The sequence below is a fragment of the Styela clava genome, chromosome 4, assembly GCF_964204865.1.
Source record: "Styela clava chromosome 4, kaStyClav1.hap1.2, whole genome shotgun sequence".
In the NCBI taxonomy this organism is placed as follows: Eukaryota; Metazoa; Chordata; class Ascidiacea; order Stolidobranchia; family Styelidae; genus Styela; species Styela clava.
This window is the reverse complement of record NC_135253.1, coordinates 16,552,914-16,575,001: the sequence shown is the minus strand read 5'-3', so window position 1 is coordinate 16,575,001 and position 22,088 is coordinate 16,552,914. Positions and strand designations below refer to the sequence as shown.

Here is a 22,088-nt window from a genome sequence, read left to right as displayed (position 1 = left end):
ATAGTCGTCTTGCCAGTTCATAGTTCCCAACTACTCATAGTAATAAATTGGGTACGCTATATATCTTGATTTCCGTTTCTCAAAAACACTTGCAGGGCCTTCTGAGTGACAAGTTGCTTGTCTCAGGTGTTGTTCAAAGTATGAAACATTGCAGAAAATTCTTTTGATACAATCGGTACTTGGGTAGCATGTTGTTACACAGCCTGTCTCCCAATATATGACCAAGGCAGTAGTCTGAAAATATACTTTATTAGTGAAGAAATATGCAACAATCTAACTTGAAAGTGATGGGGTGATCAAAAGTACATTATGCCCGTTGTTAACCAATCTACATAACTATTGCAGATATACAGAGAAAACAACCAATTAGTCACTGTATTGGTCATTATTTTGAGTCACTGATTATCACTCTTAATGATTTCTCCCATGACTCACTTGGTAGAAAAGAAATAGAATCCTTTATATATATATATATTCCGGTTGTAAATAAAACAGCCTAATTTTATGACGAATCACTGCCTCAATTCCTTCTATCAGATAGGGTTTGGGAGGTCATGGATACAAGAGGCTTGAGAACATTCTGAGTATATATTAACATCTTTGGGAGGTCATGGATATTCAAAATTTTGTTTATCTCCAAAAATTTTGACCTGAGAGGCACCCTTTGGTGTGCACGCAATATGGCAGTTGAAAAACTTATATGGCTATACAGTTGTAACATGAATATCATAAAAATTATGTACATAACATTATGCATATTATGAAGGTTTGGTGCCTTCGCTTGATTAAAAAAATTTAACATATGATATAAATAGTGACGGATACAATATCAATTAATAGTAAATTCACAGTAGGTTAATATCACAAATTACGAAAAGATTGTTCGAGTGCAAATAACATTAAAAACATAAATAAATATTTGGATGGAAAGTGGTGGGATGTCATGAGAATCATTTTGACAAATTATAAATAAAATTGGTGACTGTGCATAAAATAGATGTTTCTTTAGAATTATACCAAACTTCTATATCATGATGATTGTGAGTAGTAGATACATGTATGACTACACTTGAAAGGAAGAGAACGTACTGTATAATTTCTATCTCACAAAATGGTCAGATATAAATAAAAAGCTAATAAAAAAACTTTTTTGACACAAAAAAGGCCAGAACCAATAATTTTTTGATTGATATTCATAAACAAAGAGTGAAGACTACAAAAAATTCAGTACTTCCGAAGTATGTGAACCAAGATGACAGACACCGGAACATAGTATGTGTACCATGTTAAGGTTACGCCATAATTTTATTGAAGTTTGCCTTATTTGAGTTCTATTACGAATTCGGAGACTAGCCAAGTGACTCCCATAGTATTTGTACCTGAAATTATGGCCTAACCTGGTATACATACTACGATCCGGTGCAATTTTGGGTCACATACTTCGGGAGTACCAAAAATTCCCAAAGCCTCGCTATTTTCTTATATCAATATTTTTAACTGCCCAAATTGTAACTGGTGATCAATCAAGATATTAAATTTATACAGTGCAGAGAGACAATTCTGTTCAGAAACTGTACAAAATATAAAATTGCTTCATACAAATGAAATATTTCTCAGGAAATTCGTATAAAGACGATTGATTGCTCAAGTGAACACTGTTTCTGTTCACTTTTGCTTGAAGAGCAGTCTGAGAGTCTCTTCTTGGGCTTTCAATCCCTTCTGTTCTCTTTCATCATCTGGCAGTTGAGCAATATCAGCATCTGTCATTGCTTTTCCATAAACAGATATCTGGTAATATCCAATATATTGCAATAAATTGGGCTGTTGCAAGTCGAATGTGACAACATTGAGTTTCAGACCAAAAACTCTGTTGGCACTCTAGATGTTGTGACAAGTCATAATTTGATTTATTGTGGAGAAACATTTACTGCGGATTACATTGAGACTTTAAAGCGTGGTAATTAAATCTCAAATCTTGGAACAAAATCTAGTGCATTTATAGTTATTTCCCTATCATACTCCAAAGCCATGATTTGTAGAACGCTTGGTGACATATCATAATACAATTTTAAGCAAATATGTATTCTCAAATTCGATTTGGGTATTTTGTTCGTAACATTTGATGGATGTATCCATGATAACATGATCTAAATAAGCGCTGCATATTCTACATTCACACTCAAATTGAATTTTGTGACAATACACACAATATTCATTGTAGGCATTTAATAAATGAACACTCTCCCACCTGTGCTTTCTTGAACGCGACTGTCAACTTTTGAATATCTTTCTGAGTCATTTTGTCCAAATCTCTCCTTTCCTTTTTGTCACCATGAACCACTGGGATCAATTTAATCAAAGGATATACATGTTATATTTAAATATGATTATGGGCTTCTTTCATGCTAGTACTCATTCAAAGAGACACATATAAAAGATAGGAACGTCTTTATTTGAATAGTTATATTTATAAAGTGCTTTATAGTGCTTTATTCTTTATTGCCTACACTCAAAACCAGTACCAGTATTGCTTTCAAAATGGTTGCTCTGATTATCTAAATTCTGTAGGTATATTATTTTCCCAAGAGAATTTTCCTAAATAAAGTTACAGACACTCGAAGTAAAGGAGAACACATGCATGAGCAGGTTATGCGCAACCACTAAAAACCGTTACTTAAAGATCTAGGGGGTGGATCACGTGCCAGCAGATGCCAATTGACACGACTCAAAGTAGGTCAAGTCACCATGATCAGTATTTTACAAAACATTCTGAAAGAGTTCCTCAAACTTACCAAAATTTACTCCTTCCATCATCTTAAACAAGAAGTCATCAGTTGTTTTCTTGGCTTTTACTTTTTCTTGACTTTTTTCTACTTCTGGAGTTGGTGTCTTTGGTTTGGGTGTCGGGGCCTTAGGAGGTGTTTCTGGCTCGGGTGTTGGAGTCTTGACTGTTGTGAAAAATATTCATTTAATAAATCTGTATTTTATGCTCTATTCATAATATGCTGTAGGAGGGAAAAAGTCTCAGAAGATTTTATTGAAACTAAATTTTATTCTGAAGTTGGTTAATTCACTTGTCTGTGCGATAAAGAGATGTATGCACATTTGCCTATTTTCATCTAGGAAAGGATTTATATATTTATCCCAGAGTAGAGTTCATTCAATTTAGTGTTAATGAAGGTAGCAAGAGTGCTAGACAATTCATTAACTAAAGCGGCGACGGAAAACAATGAAGTAAAAGTGATGAGAACACATTGTACATCAGTTAACTGCTGTCATTGTCTCGTCTGGGTTGTTTCTCTCATTCCGCCGAATCGGCAAAACTTCAATTACCCCTATGTCACTAAAATTAGTAACCGGCGGTATCTCTCTGAAGTGCGGCGTCTGAAAACACACTCTGACGTCAGACCTTATCAGCTTTTAAAACAATCAGAGACAAATAACAGCATGGTACATCAATGTCAAGTAACATCACATCGTGATTGGCAGACGTTTACACCGAAAATATATAGGTAATCCAAGATATAGTTAACGAAAGGCAGACAGAATGCTTAAAACTCTTCCTGTGAAAAAGCAGCCGCAACATAAAAAAAAAGGAGATTGAAAAATTCTTGTAACAGGTGTGCTAAATGACAGATGTATCAGACACAAGTTCAATTTACACCAAAGGCGATTATAGGTGAAAAGATGGATTGACCATTTTTCTACCAACTACGCCTATAAATCTGAAAGGTTTAACTGAATATCTATTGTCATCAGGAAAGGTGACCTGACAATAGGCGAGTTGTCCAACCTACTGCTTAATACTAATGAATAATGATGTAGGCCTATGCATTTCCTGCCAAGGTTTTTATCAGTGATTATCAACCGGTTCCGCGGGACCCAAGGGTTATGCTAGCACAGTCCAGGGGTTCCGCAAGTTACCATTTAAAACCAAGAATCTATATTATTATATGTATACAATCAAATACCTCTTAAGTTTGCCAATATTGTGAAACTTGCATTTTACAAGACAGTATTAGGTTTGCTTTTATATATATTAATAATTTAATACAATTCAGTCAATTGAAATATTGCACAGGAGTTCCTCGAGCCTGTGGAATGTTTCGCTTGAGTTCCGCTCCCACCAAAAAAATTGTGAACCACTGATTTAGATCATAGTTTAATATTATATGTCAGTAGTTCCCTTGTTATTGCGACGCCCTCCGAAAAATATGATCAATGTGCGACTCCCCATGAAAAACATGTTGATACCTTTTAATAAAAGACCTTTTTTGCATGAGTGGTGTCAATATTGAGTCGCTCGAATCAACGCGTAGACGAAGTGCTGAACTTCGCTCAACATTGCTTGATATGCCCATGTTCATGAATACCGTAGGTTAGAAATGAATGATATGCATGACTCGAGCTGAACCGACTCAGTGTTTGTGATGTCATAATTGGGACAGCATTAAATGACCCGTGATGTTGGTGAGGTCACATATAGATAAGATTGATTGTTACAATAATTTTTATATTGTCATCTCCAGTTTTCAAGTGTGATTCAAACGAGCATTGACTTTTCTAGGCACCATAGGTACAATTCCACAAAGGAAGAAAAGTTTTGCGACGCCCTAGCCAAATTGAAATGACGCACTTGCGACGCCCACTTTGAGAACCACGGTTATATGTGTGTGATAGAAAATGTACCTGGTACTACTGGTGGCGGAGTTGCTACTTTAGGTTGACTCGGTGGACGTGATACAACCCTTTCTTTACTTGATATCACTGAAGGAGGTGGAACTCGTGGTTCTTCATCAGGTGTTTGAGTATCCTACAAATAGAATCAATGTCGCAACAATATAATCATACTAATACGACATGGAATTTCAAAATACGAGACTCAGTTATGTATTGTAAGCGAGACCGCAATACATCACCTGGAATAATGGAAAATTAAATTGTATGCATATGGTTCAAAATCGCAAATCAATTTCCTAATTTTTCATTGATAATTCATCAAAAATTTTGACCCTTTTTATATTCTTTGAATACCATAACAACCACCCATTCCTTTCAATCTTTATATACTTCACCTGTCTACGACCATTGCTTCTTTGTGCAGCATTCAATTGTCTTCTGAGTCTTTCAATCTCTTCATCTGCTTGCTGTTGCATTTCTATTCTTAATCTTCTCTCTCGTTCCACATCAGCCGCAAGCATATTTCTTTCTTGTCTCAATCTTTCTGCGTCATCCTCTAGTTCCAATTTCATTTGCTCCAACTGCCAGTCCTGCATTGCACCTCCATTTTCCAGATGATCAGATCTAGGGGAGTGGGATGGGTCTGGGACATTAGATAAATGTAGAGTTCAGAGGTCGATTATGATTACGAAGAGGTGGGAAAATCTCCAACCTTATTTTGGTATTATATAGAATGAAATTTTTATTTATCCTGGAGAAGAGGAAAAGTGATGAGATGACTTAATCACAGCGCCAACCGCAGTCGCTTGTCTGGTTATAAGCCCATGTTGGGGATGGAAATTATTAACCAATTGTTTGTTTCAGAAGCATGGATTTGATAGTGGAAGAAAGACTGCCCAGCATTACAGAACCACCCCACAATGAAGAGGAGCAGTCTCTCTGCACATAAGTATCCCCCACATGATTCGAACCCGTGAACCCACTGCAGGTAATCAGGCATGACTCCCTGTGAACTAACCTTGAACAGTCATTGCACGTCTCACTGCAGTTTCATTTCTTTCATCCTGAATGTGAGAAACGAGTTTACTGCTATACCAATGTTTCCATGGAGGCAAGTTACTTTTCAATGCAGGGTGAAATACAGGAAAATGGTCCTGAAATTGAGAAGATTAAGGGAAATTACACAAATTTATAGTTCAAATTACTATTTCTATAGCCTAAAAAGGAAAAATTTGAGACAATTTTTAGGAATAATGAAAAATTGCTGCATTTAGGTGGAGCGAAAATTGATATTATTTAAAGTATGTTTTCATTAATATAAAATTCCCGAAAATTAATAAATAAGGTAATATTTCAATATTAGCCTAGTGGTAAAAGTACTAGACTTAACTATGATGTCATCGCATGTTGAAATCTCGGATTTGAATCCCATGCCCGCCACCCAGGGTGTATTATGTTGGGTAGGCAATGCCGACCTGAAAAGATTCCTGTCATTCCAATCATTTCCTTCCGGTCATTTTCCATGTTTTATTTCTATCGCGAGTTCGGGGACTGTTTGTATTAGCCAATTGAGTATAACTCCTGTCCATGGGCTTCAGACCCTTTTCACAACTTGATGTAAAGTAGGCGGACAAAATCAGTTGGTACCTCGATATTGGTACACACACTTCAAGAGCGCCAAAGTCACTACTTGTGCAGAGCTTCATTTAGAGCAAAAAATGTATAAATATATTGTATAAAAAAACCAACAAACCTCTTCTGCAATATTGAGATTTTGTTTGAGTTGTTTCTCAAAACCAAATTCTTTTAAAGCCAGAATTAATCTATCTTTCTGTATATTTCTGCATCCCTGCATAATAATGGTCATTGCTTCTTTCTCTGATTGACATTTTGATAATTCTTTGCGGAGAAGAAGAAAAACAGATGCGCAAATAAATGGTGCTGGGTCATAGGCATCATAGTCGAAACCTAGAAACAAGAGCATAAGTACAGTTTTTGTAATAATCTATGTCATACAGTTATCAAATAGTAAGCAAAGAAATTCTCAAATATTAGGCTCACAGTATTTGGTGTTAACTTCAAATTGCAATTTTCGTTCTTATATCAGGCATAAGACAAGTTTACCCAAAGTAAGGTCGCGATCTCTCAACTGAAAGTAATACTGATAGTTGATTACTGAGTTAGTTGCACGTGACCAATATCGCGATAGGATTTTTAGGTTTAGCCTTGAATCAGATATACAAAGTAAGTGCCATAAACTCTGCAACTAAATTGTAGGAAAGAATGAGATATTGAAAAAATACCTAGAATGACAAGATCCCATGTGTGCATCACTGTTTCCAAAGGAAAATATCCAACAAACAATGACCTAACAATGGAATGCAGTAATAGAGATAACACAGCCTCAATTTTTGCATTAGTTACTTCCTTCTGTCCGATTTTATATTTTTCAATAGTGCGAGCCAAATTTGTATCATGCTTGCGAATCAATGAACCTGTTTTTGTTGACAAATCGTCCAAACTTCGTCCCTGTTGAAACAAAAATAATTAAAATTAAAAGTAAGAACATAAATTTTCAAAATTTTTGCTTTGTGTGAAGTGTACAAGGTTTTGTGAGAAGTGTTCCCAAATTAATCAAAATTGTCCGGCAAAAAAAAAGTAGTCATGTTGTCCGTGTCATTTATAAATTGTGCTCCCATACCACTACATTGCAAATTTTTGCACTTTAGTTATTTAAAAGCAAAAGTATGACTAAACAAAATCTGGAAATTTAGGTTTTGGTGGACAAAATCTCAAAGAGAGAATGTTCAATTCTTGAGATTAAATATCAGGGGTTATTCAGATGGAATAATATACTATTTTTCGAGATCAAAATACTTTTATATTTTACAATAGACAGGATTTTCCTATTTAACCCAGGATAGAGGAAAGCTGATTATATGGCAAACCACAGATAATTAGTGGTGCCATGACGAAAGTGTACCCATCGCTTATTATGGTAGGCAAGCGCTGTATTTTTTTGTATATAACTTTCTAGTTTAAGCCATTTTTAACAGGCAATATCGGACAAATAAAAAAGAGCTAATGTAGATGAGTTCAGAATAAATAACTTTGATTTTCAGTTTGTTCATCTAATCATTAGTCTAATGTCAAAATTCTGAAATATTCTCAAAACCAAGTAACAGCTGGATTATATCAAGAAATTTTTTTATTTTTTAAAAATATCAAATTCATTTCAGACACCCTTTCCAGACAAACCAATGATAAACTAGTAAAAAATTATTAAAAGTTGACAAAAACCTCAAAATCTTCATCATAAATATAATATAAACAAGGGTACCTGTGTTGTCATCATATAATCAGGTCGTTTATTCATGAAAGCATCAAATTCTTCTATCAAAGTTGCAAATGATTCGGTTGTCAACTGCTGTGTTGCACCAGGTGATTGACGTGCTGACAATGTGCAAACAACAAAAGGAACTGCCAGAAGGTAATCTGTCTCAATCAACCCACCACGAGATTTGAGTTTGGTATGATGATAAGACAACAGGTGACGCATTACAGAGCATGCAGCTGAAAATATAAATGAAATATATATAAGAATTGCGAGATGTTTTAATTCTGCAACATTGAGTTGACAGAATTTTCAAATAGGGAAATATTGTATGTAAATTGAAAACTTTTTTTCCGTGTCAAAAATTCACATATAGCATACATATAATTTTGTCTCTCGATTTCTAAAAAAATCCGTAAATATAACATAAATATTAAAGTTAAGACATAGAAATAAGTCTTCAATCTGAATACAACATGGCTTTCACTATTCCACATCTTTCAGTAGAGACACAGCAGATTTATTATTTTTCCACTAGAAATACAAAATCTTCGAAACAATAAAAATGCAACAAGTACTATTTTATGCTATAGACAGAAATAGTCATTTTTTTGTTTTTATTTGAATTTTCGTATTAGTGATGACTTGGACCGTTTGAAACTACAGCAATCCCTTTTTTCTAACCTAAACAATATCAGGGAAAACATAGGGACTATATATGTCAAATATAGTGTTAAAAGCAGATTTATGTGTCCAGTGACTGTCTATTGGTCAATCTTCATTGCTTTAATATAACAGGGTTAATGATTATCATTTGGAACATCAACCGCATTACATCCTTGCTGACACAAATAAAGTAGATGGACCATGTCACGACCCGCCCAAAAGCAAACAGGTCCAGCGCGCGCTCGTGTAGAGGAAAGACGTGTGGGTTGAAATATTGCTATTCTTTTATATCGCACCGCTCTTTAGCCTTGCCTTGCCGCCAATTCAACGCCTGTTAAAATGTGTGAAGGTCGATGACTCAACATAAATAAGGAAATTATATATATATTGTAGTGAACGTTTGAATTCAGATCAGCGAGTGCGTATATTATTTTTGTCTGATATTAAAAGAAGGTTCGGTTCTCAATCGAATAATGAATTCACCGAAGTATTATTATATGCATACAGTAATCTGAAACTAGGCTATATGCGTAACGATATACCGTAGATCGTGTACGCGTAGCATTGTATGAGCGCAATTTTTAACATCAACTCATTTACGGCCTTTCAAAGGGTCTATATAAAATGTAGATACAAAATGTGCGAATAGCAATGCACGTCCACTTGAACAATGTCGCGGGCAATGAACAAGTGATATTAGCATCGCGAGTGACGTTGGATAATGTCGATATGAGACCCTTTGTTAGTTAATAATAGGCACTTGTGCTTGACACCGTTCGGTGGCAAAATATTCTGATTTATCAACAATTTAGTAACCTAGTCGAGACATGGATTATCTAAGAGCAATGCTTGGCGATATATATTTGCAATCTGGGGCAAGGGGAGAAAAGGCCACTTCTAAAATGTCAGAGAGTGCTTAGGAATTCGCTAACGGCAATAAAACATTCAAGTCAACCGAAACGAGATTCAGAGTGTCACAATATATAGGTTCTATGCGTGGGTAGTTTCATGTCGAAGGTCTATAATTTTATGTTTCTTTGACAACAAGTGTCGTTTTTTCCCTTTTTCACAATAAATGAATACACGTGAGAGTGTTGATGGAAATGAACGTCAAACGGTAATAGAAGTCATTCCCTGGGGGTATAGCATCTATATACCGGTAATACCGCAGACTATACATTATATAGTTCATTTAATTAAATCGTGATATGTATTGATAAACTAGCGAGGTTGATTCAATTAACATGATCAAACTAGATCAGGTATTGGTCAGCCACAAAACTTGCATTTTATCCACCTGGCGTACTTGGCCACGGATCTACTGTGTTTCGTTTGGAAGGAGTCTGGTAAGCAACTTAAATTGATAACCTTATTAATTTTTGTGGGCCAAGTATCGATAATGCTTATCATTTTATGTTCGTTTGCCTCATTCAAAGATTTTATATCACGGAAATGCCCGTTTGCAGCCAACAATGTTTTATAAATTCTCGCGCTATTCGATTACGTCATACACCGATCGATTTGAATGGCATAAATATTTTATTGCATTCTAATAGTCGAGCCGTCTGAATGAGGGCGCGGATTTGAAACTATTTCTTTACGTGTAAATGTGGCAGCAAGAGTAATGAGGACATTATGTACGGTACTAGTTTTGTTAAGTACCGATGGAAAATGCTGTGACGGTTGTTTCTATGCAAACTTTCCTGCTACAAGCTAAAATACTAACATTGTAGCTGGGGATTACAACCGGAACTCTTACGCATCGACTTCCTGTCTCAGTGTAGACTGATTAACCCTTTATGCACCGCTTCATTCATGGCAACTGACAAGAATATTGAATGGGGAATAAACTGCATATCAAGGGTTGTGGATAGTTCAGAAGTCACCAGTGATTCATGGTGTCATATTACAGTATTACTACTTACAGAGTGAAGTATATTATGTTTCTGAGTTTATTCAGCAATGGTAATAATAGTGTAAACATTATTGAATGTTCTGGAATTATATTTTGTAGAACATATAATTACTCAGTAAAGAATTTCAAAAAAAATAATGGATGCAAATAAGTACATGATTGCAACAGGTGGCTTGTCTGGAGTAAGTGTTTTTCTTCATTTGATTTCTGCTGGAAACTTTCTCCCAGATGAAGAAGTATGGTTGTTGGGGACAGTTTTTTGGTATATACATTATTGGCTCAATGTCACAGGTGAGTGCCATTTTATTGAATATATAACTGAATAAGGAATGTGTGACCCAGTTAGTTACCTATGTATATGACTGTAATGTGTATGTGGAAAATGCATATATATATACATATGTCTAACCTTACATGTCAATACTCACTGGCATGCTTGTGAGATGAGATGGATCATAGAAGCAGAAATTCCAGAATATATTTCCATAGTACATTCAAGGAAGACGTGGGGGTGTGGCTCATCATGGCTTTATGTCAACCCACCTCACTAAACTAAAGATCCTATATATCTATATATTTACTTTCATTGTAATTGCGATGCTGTACTAATATATATTCTGACATATATAGGTGTAAATCCATTTTCTTGGTACACCATATTGATAGAGGCCTATTTATTTCCCAGCACGTATGTTACTTCTGAGTTCTGCTGTAATGACTGGATTGGAAATATACAAACCAAATATGATTGGAAGCTACACATCAATGAATAGTAGAATGCAGAAGAAATATGTTACAAAAATGCTGGCAGTGGCAAGTAAGTGAAGTATTAAGTATGTAAAAAGTTATCAAAAAATATATTTAAATTAAAACACAAAAAGCATTTGCCTCACTAGATTTGGAGTTAAAATAAGAAAAAGTAATTACTATATTGTATTTTGCATTCTTTTGTATCTTTCGTCCAAATTTTTTTTCATAAAAACACTTTTTAACAGTATGTGATCTTTTGATAGCTTCACAAAATTTACCTGACTGGTATTGTCGCAATAGTAATCGTTTTATGAATTTAATAATTGTAAGAAGAAGTTTTTTCAATGTCCATGAGACATTTTGTAAACTTTAGAATAGCGGCGGAGAATTTATTAATAATTGTCCAGCATTCAGATATAGCTTATCATTTTAATTCAGTGTCTTCAGTGAAGGTGACCCGTACTTCACCTCAATTATGATGTCAAATCTACCCCAAAATGGCTATTGCAATCAACTCTAGTTATTTGCAGTTTAAAATTAAAACGTCTAGTAACTACCGACTATCATACCGATGTACTAATGCCTTAGGAGGAAGTTATTATTGCACAGAATTAATCGCTTAAATATATTTTCAGCATTCTGCATCTTCATTCGTTTCGTGTTGCCTGGACCTGTGACAAGTTTTGGTCGTCTATACAAGCTATGTTTCATGACATCACTGTCTGCTGCTGTCATCACTGTAGTAGAAGCAAATGAAAGTGGAGGAGGCGGAGGAAGTCCATTTAAAAGAAGGTATGGGCTAAAGAAAAAAGAGGCATCTGAAGATGATGCTGATGAGGATATCAAAAGAAGGTCAGAAGGGTCTAGAGAGCTTCCAAGTTTCAAAAGCCAATGAAATTACTGGCTTGATAATAATTCAGTCAATTTGCATGATTTCGCCATCCACATCTTAATCCTTACATCATACTTCACAATATGCTTAATTCATTTAATCTTCTTCAATCAAAAAATTGCACATCTTGATAATATTAACATTGAAAGCCCCTGACAAAATAGATTAGCTTAAAATATAGAAGTGTATTGTATAAAACTTGTCAGCATTAATCTGTTTTATGTGTTTATATGTCTTTCAGTGTTCCAATACTTTTTTACAGCTTGGTTTTGATCTTTATTCATTTTTTACTATTGCATTATTATATTGGATTTATTTTTGAACTAGCCTATAAAACATTTTAATATAGTGTTGCAATTTCGTACTCCAAACATTAAAAATAGTCAACATGTGTTGCATTGTAAATATTACGCTATTCATTTTGTACTCCCATTACATATTGCCTGAAGGTTTTATCTTACTGCCTGAAGCAGTCTTGCCATAACTGCCATCATTTTACACATTTGTAACTGAACGTACATATTCTGCATGGGAATAAAACTAAAACATACAAAAAAAGTTGAATTATATTAATATTATGAATCAGAGACACAGAGAGAAAAGTAGTAATTTAAGTAGCATATCAAAGACAGATGATTAGAATTATCATATAACGTAGAATACCAAATTAATTAATGATGACAGTATCCATCAATTGACTCCTTGAAAACTTATATTGCTTTAAAAAAAATTTACTGTGAAAAAAATAATCACATCAAACAGAAACACATTGTCATAGTTATCTTTGTTTCAATTACGGTTGACAGGTTCACAGCAATATATAATAATAATTTAAGCAACTCGATCAATGGTTAATACATGTTGGTAATTACTTTTATAAAAGTGAATATTTTATTTTTAACAATGATGTATACAAATCAATTTGTGAAAATCAATCCCTGGTGAAATAAATTTTCAAAAATCCCTATTTGAGTAAGGAAGCAATAATAGGAAGTCATGTGCATCGAAGCGCGTGTCTCAAGAAAGCAATTGTTCCACAAAGCTTGTCATGACTTAAAGATCACAAGAATGCTTAACCAGCACTTTCTTATTGAAACCTATTTGTTTTCAAATTGAATGATCTTGCATATAAGCATTGTGCGGCTTGTTAGTTTTCAGTGAATGCTAGCTAAAGGAATGAAACTTTATTTCCTGATCAATAGAGGTTAAGTCAAAATCAGACAATTCTGCAGATATGTAGGACTATTCAATACATTTGCAAAAATTTTTATCTCAGGCAGTCAGCTTCTTTTATAATTTAACAAGAATGAATTTGATAGGAAGTCGTTAGATGCAAAAAGCCCATTAATATGAGTCAAGCCCATATGTTAGGCCAGCAATGATGCGCAATACATATCCTATAATGACGCTCAGCATGTCACATGGTTAGATTTCTTGAAGTTAAATATTAAGCAGGAGGTCGTATATTAGCTGCTAACAAGCTCATTTTTCAGGTATAGACAGTGTGATATTACTTTATTATAGTTTAGCATGTAGAAATCGCAGTGCTTCACTTTTATATTGGCAATATGGGAAACTGCTGGAGGAAATTGGTAGACTGCTTGTGCTATTATTGCTATTCAGAGGTAAGTTGTGCTAATTTGTATTGAACACACAACCAAACTAGGTAAATTTCAAACAACTTTATACTTTTCTAAAAGGATTCGGAGAAGAAACCTCTTTTGTCAAAAGATGAAGAATATGGATCAAGTGTGGATCCACCAGAAACACAAGCACTTATTTTACAATCTACAAACAACGAGAATGATAATACTGATAACACACCACTACTCACAGAACATGATAAAAGATATACACAGTTTGGGGAAGAACGAAAAAATGTGACTGAAATGCAAAGGAGTAAATCTCATCGGGTTACATCACCATACAAAAGCCCTAAACATAAATACAAAAGACTGGGAAGTGAGCCACAACTGAATTTCATAAGAAAAGAAGAAGAAGTTCAAGATGAAACGTACGCTGATTCATATCATATCAGAAAAGAACTGATTCATATAGAGTTTTTCATTATATGTTCAAAATATCTACAATTTTTCTTTCTGTATCTACTAATATAAATGAAATTTGCATGATGTCTTTTAATGATCTCATTTCTTCATATCAATGCATTATTTTTAATATAATTATTTTATACAAATGACACATGTCCTAAAGTTTATACATTTTTCAGTGATTCAATATCAGGAGCAGCCCCCACAAAGCGTCAATTGACTGCGATGGAATTACTTCAAACTGAGACCACTTACATACGAAACTTGAAAATAATTATTGAGGTTTGTTGGTCATTAACAAAACATGGAAAGTTTTTTTTTATTAAACAACAAAACGTGGCTATTAGGATTATCATTGTTAAAACATGTTTGGTGTCATGTTTTTAATTTTTTAAGTTAACGAATTGTCATAGGGAAATACTGAATTCAGTACTACAAAAGAAATAATGTTTAATATAAAATGGAAAAGCAGTATGAATGGGAGAAAGCAAATAGCATTGTTACCATAAAAAAACAATAAGTTATACGATTTACTGGTCATGTTACACTTCATATCACATGATGTGGATATGTGCATATGATAAATACCATATCCTTATTCTCTTATACTGCTTTACAAATGTATATTTGGATACAGTAGATAACATAATCCTATTTTCTTTTATAGATCTACAAACAGCCATTGGAAAATGCAATAAAAACAGGAGAACCTATTTTGGCTGCAGAAGATATCAGAAATATATTTGGTGGGATATCTGATATACCGGTACTGAAAGTTCATTCTGAGATGCATCAAGAACTGAGTGAAATGATATCAGAATGGCAAGAAGATTGCTGCATAGCTGGCATTATCACAAAATATCAAAGCCAACTCACAAAGGTACTATATTTTAATTATTTTGGAATAATTTGGTAACATTAACAGCTGTGAACTGTGTATTCACATAAGTGATCTTGGCTTAGTAATACGAATTTATCTGTCATATCTGGTTTCTGACTTTGACCCTCTAATACCAGGATTTATTAACTCGTATGTTATTAAAAAAATATTAGAGGCAACTCACTATATTTGAAAGAATTTGTAATACTGGTAACATCAATAAAGTCTATATGCACACACTACCTGTCCGACTTCGTAATTGAAATAATTATGATAGTTGATCAAGGATTTCTTATTTTCTGTATATATTTGGCATAGGATGGTGGAAATACGTACGGAACAAAAATTTCTGTTGCTTAAAATCATTGTAGTATTAATATTACCTTAATATACTATCTTTTACAAATTCTACTCCAACTCATTTGCACCATGATAAAATGTAGAAGGGACAGTCAAGTTTATTTTTCCAGTAAAAAATTATCTTACACACATTTTCACTGGGGAAAGGCAATCGTAGGAATCAAAGAGAGTTATCAAACAATGTTTTAATATCTAATTAAAATCTAATATATAATTATAAGGTCGAATATTTTAGTTTTCAGTTGATTGAAATTTCTGAAAAACTTATATTTTAAATTGTTTCTGGGACCAGTTGTTAATAAACTGTAAAAATGACCACAAACCTTAAAAAAACACCATTTTTTTTTTGTACAGGTATATCCACCATATGTAAATTACTTTGACATGGGAAAGGACATTATTTTGAAGCAGAAGAAATCAAATAATGCATTCTCAGAGTTTCTTATCAATTGTTTCAACAATCCAACATGCTTGAAACAGCCGTTAGATGCTTTACTGATCCGACCGGTTCAACGTTTGCCTAGCATGTCATTGTTAATAAATGGTAGGTTTGAATATGGATGTGTGTCATTTTATGTTCAAATATTTCCTGTTTCATGACAAGTTAGATGACTCTTTAAAATAAGTTATGTGAACATAACTACTAATATCCTGTGAATATTTATTGATAAAATATGAGCTTAATGCATGGAAACATTCATCATATGAAATCCTAATTGATTATTATCGCACACTGTAAAACCTAATTACACTATAAATGCTTAATCCATATTACACTCAACAAAATTTAGAATCATATATTTACACATTATTCTATTTGAGAGTGCAATATGACAACTTCACAAAACTAATCTATTTGTACATAAGACTATTACTAAACCACGATATAATGTTGTTTGTTGTAGTTATATCCGATCAATACCGGTATTATTTTGTGTTCTGAAAATATATCTTCTACTTATTCTTCTAATATTTATATTTTATGCCAATATCATTATATTTTCAAATATCATCAAATTTTTGTCTTGAAAAGCACGCCATTGCTTATCAGCCTGTTTTGAAATGGTACTCTTTTAGCTTGCACTCGAAGCCTGATACACCTTACCAATTCTATATCGGCCATTAAAAACTAATAATAATAAGGTGATGGAAGATTGCTAAAGAAGTTATACATATATATAAAGATAAAATAATTCATTATTTGTTTAATCTAAACATTGCTCTTGAATTTCGTCCGCAAGCTTTGACAATATCCATGCTGTGGGAAATTGAGCGCAATTAAATACTGACATCTTATCTCACATGACCACAAAATGTTTATGGCCACGTTTTTGGAGTGGGATGGCTTTAAAATGACTGAGGTCTATTAGGAAAAGCATAAGATACAACTAAATCTTGTGAAACCCATGAATGGCAGAATTTAGCAAGACATTTATTCACACATATGCTTTATTTGTGACACATTGTCATTTTTCTAGAACACATGAAAAAGTTAATATATCAGCCTTATTTTATGTGGTGTATCCCAGTACGCCCTTTAAACTTTGATTCACCCTGAGGTGTACTATTTATACCCCTGGTTGAGAAACATTGGTCTTTGGTGTTATGTCATCAAAATAATATTCCTGAACTGCCCACTAGAATACCTAGATCGTTTCTATAGTTTGAATGAAAATTTATAGATATGCAGAGGCGGACACCAGAAGATTTGAGAGATCATACAGAACTTGGGAAAGCAAAAGATTCCCTGAAACAAGTACTTTCACATATCAATGAAGATAAAAGAAAAACAGAAGGAAAAATGAAAATATTTGATATCATTTATGAGGTAAGAATAAATGCAACAAAATGCTTAACAAAAAAGAGAGCAAATTCTACGAAGGACAAATGACTCATATGGAAACAACCATGTCCGCAAAATTCCAGACAATTGTTAAATAAATTGTAACGAATTTCATTGACTCATTTGTTTGTTACCTAGAAATGAAATTTTAAAAAAAATGTAGTATAAATTTGATGACCAAAATGTTCAGGAGATACACCAGCATAATATCATCGCAAGTTAGTTGATCACAACAGGTTTGGGCTCTGGCCCATTCATTATTCAGTTTCAGCCAGCATATAAGAAATCAGAGCTTGGCCCTGCCAAAGACAGTATCATGTAAGCAATGTTGGAGAATTTAAACTATTATTTATTCCCTCTCAAACCAAATCAGGTACTAGTGCTGCTACCATAATTGAGATTATTTTATTGAAGCGTTGATTTTTACGAATGTCTGTTCGCTTTATTATGCATGGAGCCGCACTTGTTAAATTGTAAAATTTAATAAATAATGAGTGAAGAAAAACAGAAAAAATGATTAATTATTTATGCGAAAAGCCGCATTTCGCAATAAATAATATTTGGGCATCACAGAAAACAATTGATCATTTGCAACTACAGTAGATACAGCCGAAAGAGGCAAGTCTTAAAGATTCTTTTCCAGTTAATGGGCTGTTGTTGTTCATTTTTCTTCTCATTTTGGGACGATAACCAAATATCAAAACTTATATTTTAGGTTGAATTTTGTCCGGTTGAAATCGTATCTTCAAATCGACTGTTCATATGCCGAGTCAATGTCACAACATCAAACGAAGGATTATATAGAACTGGAGACAGACTTGCTCTCTATTTACTTACTGATATGATTGAAGTATCCAAATTCAAACGATCACCTGGAAGGAATTCCCCTTTGCTAAAGGTAGAGAATTTGAATAATTTGAACTGAGTAGTAGACAGATAAAGTTATCCACATATTCTGGGAAAAAGGTGACAAAACTATTGATGGTTGAAACAGACTTGTGACGCTCTCCATTCACTCTACACAGTGAAGTGCACAATCTTCTAATATATGCTTATTCCTAAAGGGTTCAAATCTGTGTTCGTTGCATAACGTACAACATTTTACTAACTGTGAAAGAAACTTCAAATAGTTGAATCAAAATTGTCTCATAGTTTTAAATGAGACAACATCAATCCATTCCTTTCAAATTGAAGTAGCTTCTTATGTAGCATGGATTGCTTGTACAAACCCCTTTTCAGGGTGGAAGGCATATACATATGTCATATTAAAAAAAACTCATTGAATTGAACTCAAATTCATTAATGAGGAGCTAGTAAGAGTTTTGTTCTGAATATAAGGAATGTGTATCAAAACATAACTGTGAATAACTCAAAATTCCATGCTGTTTTAAGTTTCAATGTGATATCACCTTTCAGAGTGATTGAATATATATGTTGATAATGTTTAGAAGACTATCATAAATTACTTTTATCTACAGCACATCAGAACGATTCCCTTGACGAGTATTAAATCAGTAATAGATATTAACGATACAGAAGAATCACAAAATATGTTCGCAATCCATCTTGAGAATGAACCTTCTGATAAAATTAATGGGAATGGAAACGCCGCACACTCCAATCCAAACATGGATAAGATGTGTGTCTGTCAAGTACTTGATGATCGTACTTACAAAGAAGCATTTTTGAAGAAACTGAATGAACAAATTCTAAAAACTTCAGAAAAAGACAATAATGAGCCGTTGATGAAGAAAATGGATCCAAGTGAAGTACAGGTAAATAATAAGATATCATAATACAGATTTAAGAATTTTCTGGCATCGCTATTAGGACATGCCTATGGTAAGAATAATTTACTATGGTAGTGCAGCAAAGCGAAATGAAATATGTAGAACATTTTACCATGAGCACTCATGATCTGAATTTTTTATTCCAAGCGAGAAAGAAAGCCAATACGGTGGCTTAATCATATGGCGAACCAGGGCCGAACGTTCGGTTGCCAGTCCATGTCGGGAATTGGATTACCATAGTTATTTTTAGATGCATGGACGTGATGGTGAAGGAAGCCGTAACCGTCCAGCGGTTACGTGAACATTTAACATCTAATTACGGGGTATAACATCTAATTTGTGAATATGAGATTGTCAAAATGTGAAAATGAAGTAGCATTTTTGTAAGAGGCAGAGCAAGAAACGCACACTCGCTCAGAATTATCTTTGAGCAAGCGACCACTAAAGTGTCAAGAGCTACCGAAGCAATATGGATCGAACAAATTGATAATGAAGCCTCTTGTGCAGCATACAAATATAACCGACAACTACTACAATTATTCTGTTTGCCCTTCCTATTTTCAGCCTCTACTGAGAAAAGGAAGCCACAGAGTGTTCAGAAGAACAAGGAGCAAGACAAAAAGAGATTAAAATCAAACACAGACTATTGTCGTGGTGACAAAAAACCAACCACCATCTTCCTTGGGCAAATATTTTATGCAAAAAAAAGAAAACATTTCGGAAGCTTAATAAATCCTCCTTTTTTGAATATTGTGTCACTGACAAGCAAAATACGAAAAAAGGCTGATCGAAGAAAATCATCAAACTGGTATTTACGTCTCAAAAATACAGTAGATTCACTGTGGCATCCATATTATTCTGAGAAATTGAGAGAACTGAGAACTTCGTAATGAAGCCACCCCGCACTCATAACATGTATATCTAAATGTACCAGTATATTGTGTACATGTCGACCTGTCTTGTTACAAAGTTTCGCCAATGCTTATTTTTCGATACTGTATTTTTGGTTGAAAGCAGGGTTTAAAATGAACCCTAACAAAGTTTCAGTAACAGAAAAAGGCTTACTAAGTCTCAAGTTGAATTATATGTAAAATGATGCATTACAATTACTAGAGCTATTAAAGCAGAATTTCATGAAAAAAACTCTTTTTATTTGTTGAGTGGCTTGCACAAATTTTTCTGCACAATTGTGCTAGCCTGTAAAGATACTGTATATTTTATATCTTTTGTCTAATTACTTGTTATTTTTGATTACTTAATTATTTGTTATCTTTTTTGATTGTTGTTCAAATCAGTCATGAAAAATAAACATTGTGATGAGGTGCATTTTGACCTAAAAATGGAACTGTTAAAAATAATCTTTGAACTTGTTAATGAATTGTTTGTGCCTGTCCTGTGAAGTTTACCCACACGCCAGGGATGTCCAAAACTAATCGAATTCATTCGAAATACATTTTGTTTAATATAGTAAATCTTTGAATTTAGGAAAAATTCTGAATAATTCGAGCCGCCACACAAGCGGATCTAAATGTACGATATCTCAACTGATAACAACCAACGCAGAAAAAATAATGACCTTTTTAATTTACGCCGCTTTGGATAGGATAAACATGATGATATTTTCCCACATGAACTTGCTCCCAATTTAGAATGTAATTGATATTCCGTTTTTGGAATTGTGAAATATTCGGTATTGGCCATCCCTGCCCACACCAACTTTAATTTCAAGATTGTATGTTAAATCAGTGGTTCCCAATTCTGTAAAAAGGCGTTGCATACTCATTGAACTATAATATTATGTTAATATTTGTTTGAAAAAAGTGATAATAACCTCGGCAATGCGTGAGAAGAATTCTGCCATATTTTTCAAATTTTACAATTACTCTTACTCCAAGATCCACAGAACTATTGAAATATCATGAACATGAGTTTTATTACAAAATTAATTCAATTCGATAATATCATCCCTAGCTCACTTTTTACTCGACTGAACGCTGCCAGTGTGTAACCAGGTCTATTTAAAGCTTAAAACCTACTATTCAAGCTGAACCCCCAAACTCATACTGGGAACTGCTGGTCGAAGGTTAAAACACTGTAATATTATTTGAACATATGAAGAATAAGTATAATATTTGCCATACTTTTTTTGCTATCTTTACTTGAACTTCCAATAGGGTTCCACTTGAAGCAAACCCATGTTGATGCATTTTAATTGTTATTTCAGGACTCACGAGCATTACTAATCTTTTTCGTATTCTTATCTTTTATGGATATCTACCGCATCAAAGTTGATAACTGGTATTTATGGGGATTCAAGATTTGTAGATTAGCATGCATATGATATAAAGCAAATAGTATATCAAATGTGAGAGCTGAATTATAATAACGTATTTCTTAGTGCTTCAAATTTTAGGTATATCTTATTACACACTCTGTTCTTTTTGTGTTGATTAAATTGTGATAATACAAAATTTACATATTCAAGCGCTTAATATGGATGGACTGAGCAAAATTTTTATCATGAAGTTAACATATTTTAGACCATGGTTAGTAAATCTGGTCTATTGGGAACAACAGTGTAAAAGAATTATCAGAATAACACTGAAGAAAATTTTTGGGCTCAATAAAATTTCAATTATGAAATTGCAACAGGCAGCTTAGAAAAATGAAGGAATAGCATTAGATAGTACATCAAAGGTGTATAGTATTTCATATCTCTGCATAAGAGATACACATGATATTCTCAATTGTTCTTATGCACAATGACATCAGAACATATCAACACAATCTTACATTATACCTATGTATTATGTAACACTCAGGATTCAAATCTTAGATATTCAATGCATTTACATAATAAATGTAAAAGAATTTCATTCGTGATTCAGTCTTACATGCTTGCTTTAATAAATAAAGCACTAAAATCT

At 33.6% G+C, this 22,088-nt stretch overlaps 2 protein-coding genes across 4 annotated transcripts in view; one reads left to right on the top strand and one right to left on the bottom strand.

Moving 5' to 3' along the window:
- Nucleotides 1-230: 230 nt before the first annotated feature.
- Nucleotides 231-22,088, bottom strand: part of LOC120327175 (uncharacterized) — a 28,603-nt gene continuing 6,745 nt past the window's right edge. Inside the window, exons 7-15 of the mRNA XM_078111647.1 lie at nucleotides 8,021-8,253; nucleotides 6,984-7,209; nucleotides 6,434-6,648; nucleotides 5,699-5,834; nucleotides 5,076-5,323; nucleotides 4,690-4,813; nucleotides 2,793-2,948; nucleotides 2,249-2,340; nucleotides 231-1,788 (exon numbers count right to left, since the gene is read on the bottom strand). Of these exons, the coding sequence (XP_077967773.1) occupies nucleotides 1,666-1,788; nucleotides 2,249-2,340; nucleotides 2,793-2,948; nucleotides 4,690-4,813; nucleotides 5,076-5,323; nucleotides 5,699-5,834; nucleotides 6,434-6,648; nucleotides 6,984-7,209; nucleotides 8,021-8,253 (1,553 nt within the window). The 3' untranslated portion in view covers nucleotides 231-1,665. The remainder of the gene's footprint in view (nucleotides 1,789-2,248; nucleotides 2,341-2,792; nucleotides 2,949-4,689; nucleotides 4,814-5,075; nucleotides 5,324-5,698; nucleotides 5,835-6,433; nucleotides 6,649-6,983; nucleotides 7,210-8,020; nucleotides 8,254-22,088) is intronic.
- LOC120327183 (protein ECT2-like) lies at nucleotides 10,085-21,645 on the top strand. 3 transcript variants are annotated; one of them, XM_039393617.2, is made up of 10 exons: nucleotides 10,085-10,886; nucleotides 11,281-11,412; nucleotides 11,981-12,137; nucleotides 14,468-14,570; nucleotides 14,956-15,168; nucleotides 15,883-16,072; nucleotides 17,211-17,356; nucleotides 18,087-18,269; nucleotides 18,850-19,146; nucleotides 19,726-21,645. In XM_039393617.2, the coding sequence occupies exons 1-10, from the start codon at nucleotides 10,733-10,735 to the stop codon at nucleotides 19,789-19,791; spliced, it is 1,641 nt and encodes a 546-aa protein (XP_039249551.2). In that variant the 5' UTR covers nucleotides 10,085-10,732; the 3' UTR covers nucleotides 19,792-21,645. The 3 variants fall into 3 exon arrangements, with proteins under 3 accessions (XP_039249551.2, XP_039249550.2, XP_039249552.2); XM_039393616.2 differs by having other exon boundaries at nucleotides 11,981-12,197; XM_039393618.2 differs by lacking the exons at nucleotides 10,085-10,886; nucleotides 11,281-11,412; nucleotides 11,981-12,137 and adding exons at nucleotides 12,238-13,862; nucleotides 13,938-14,251.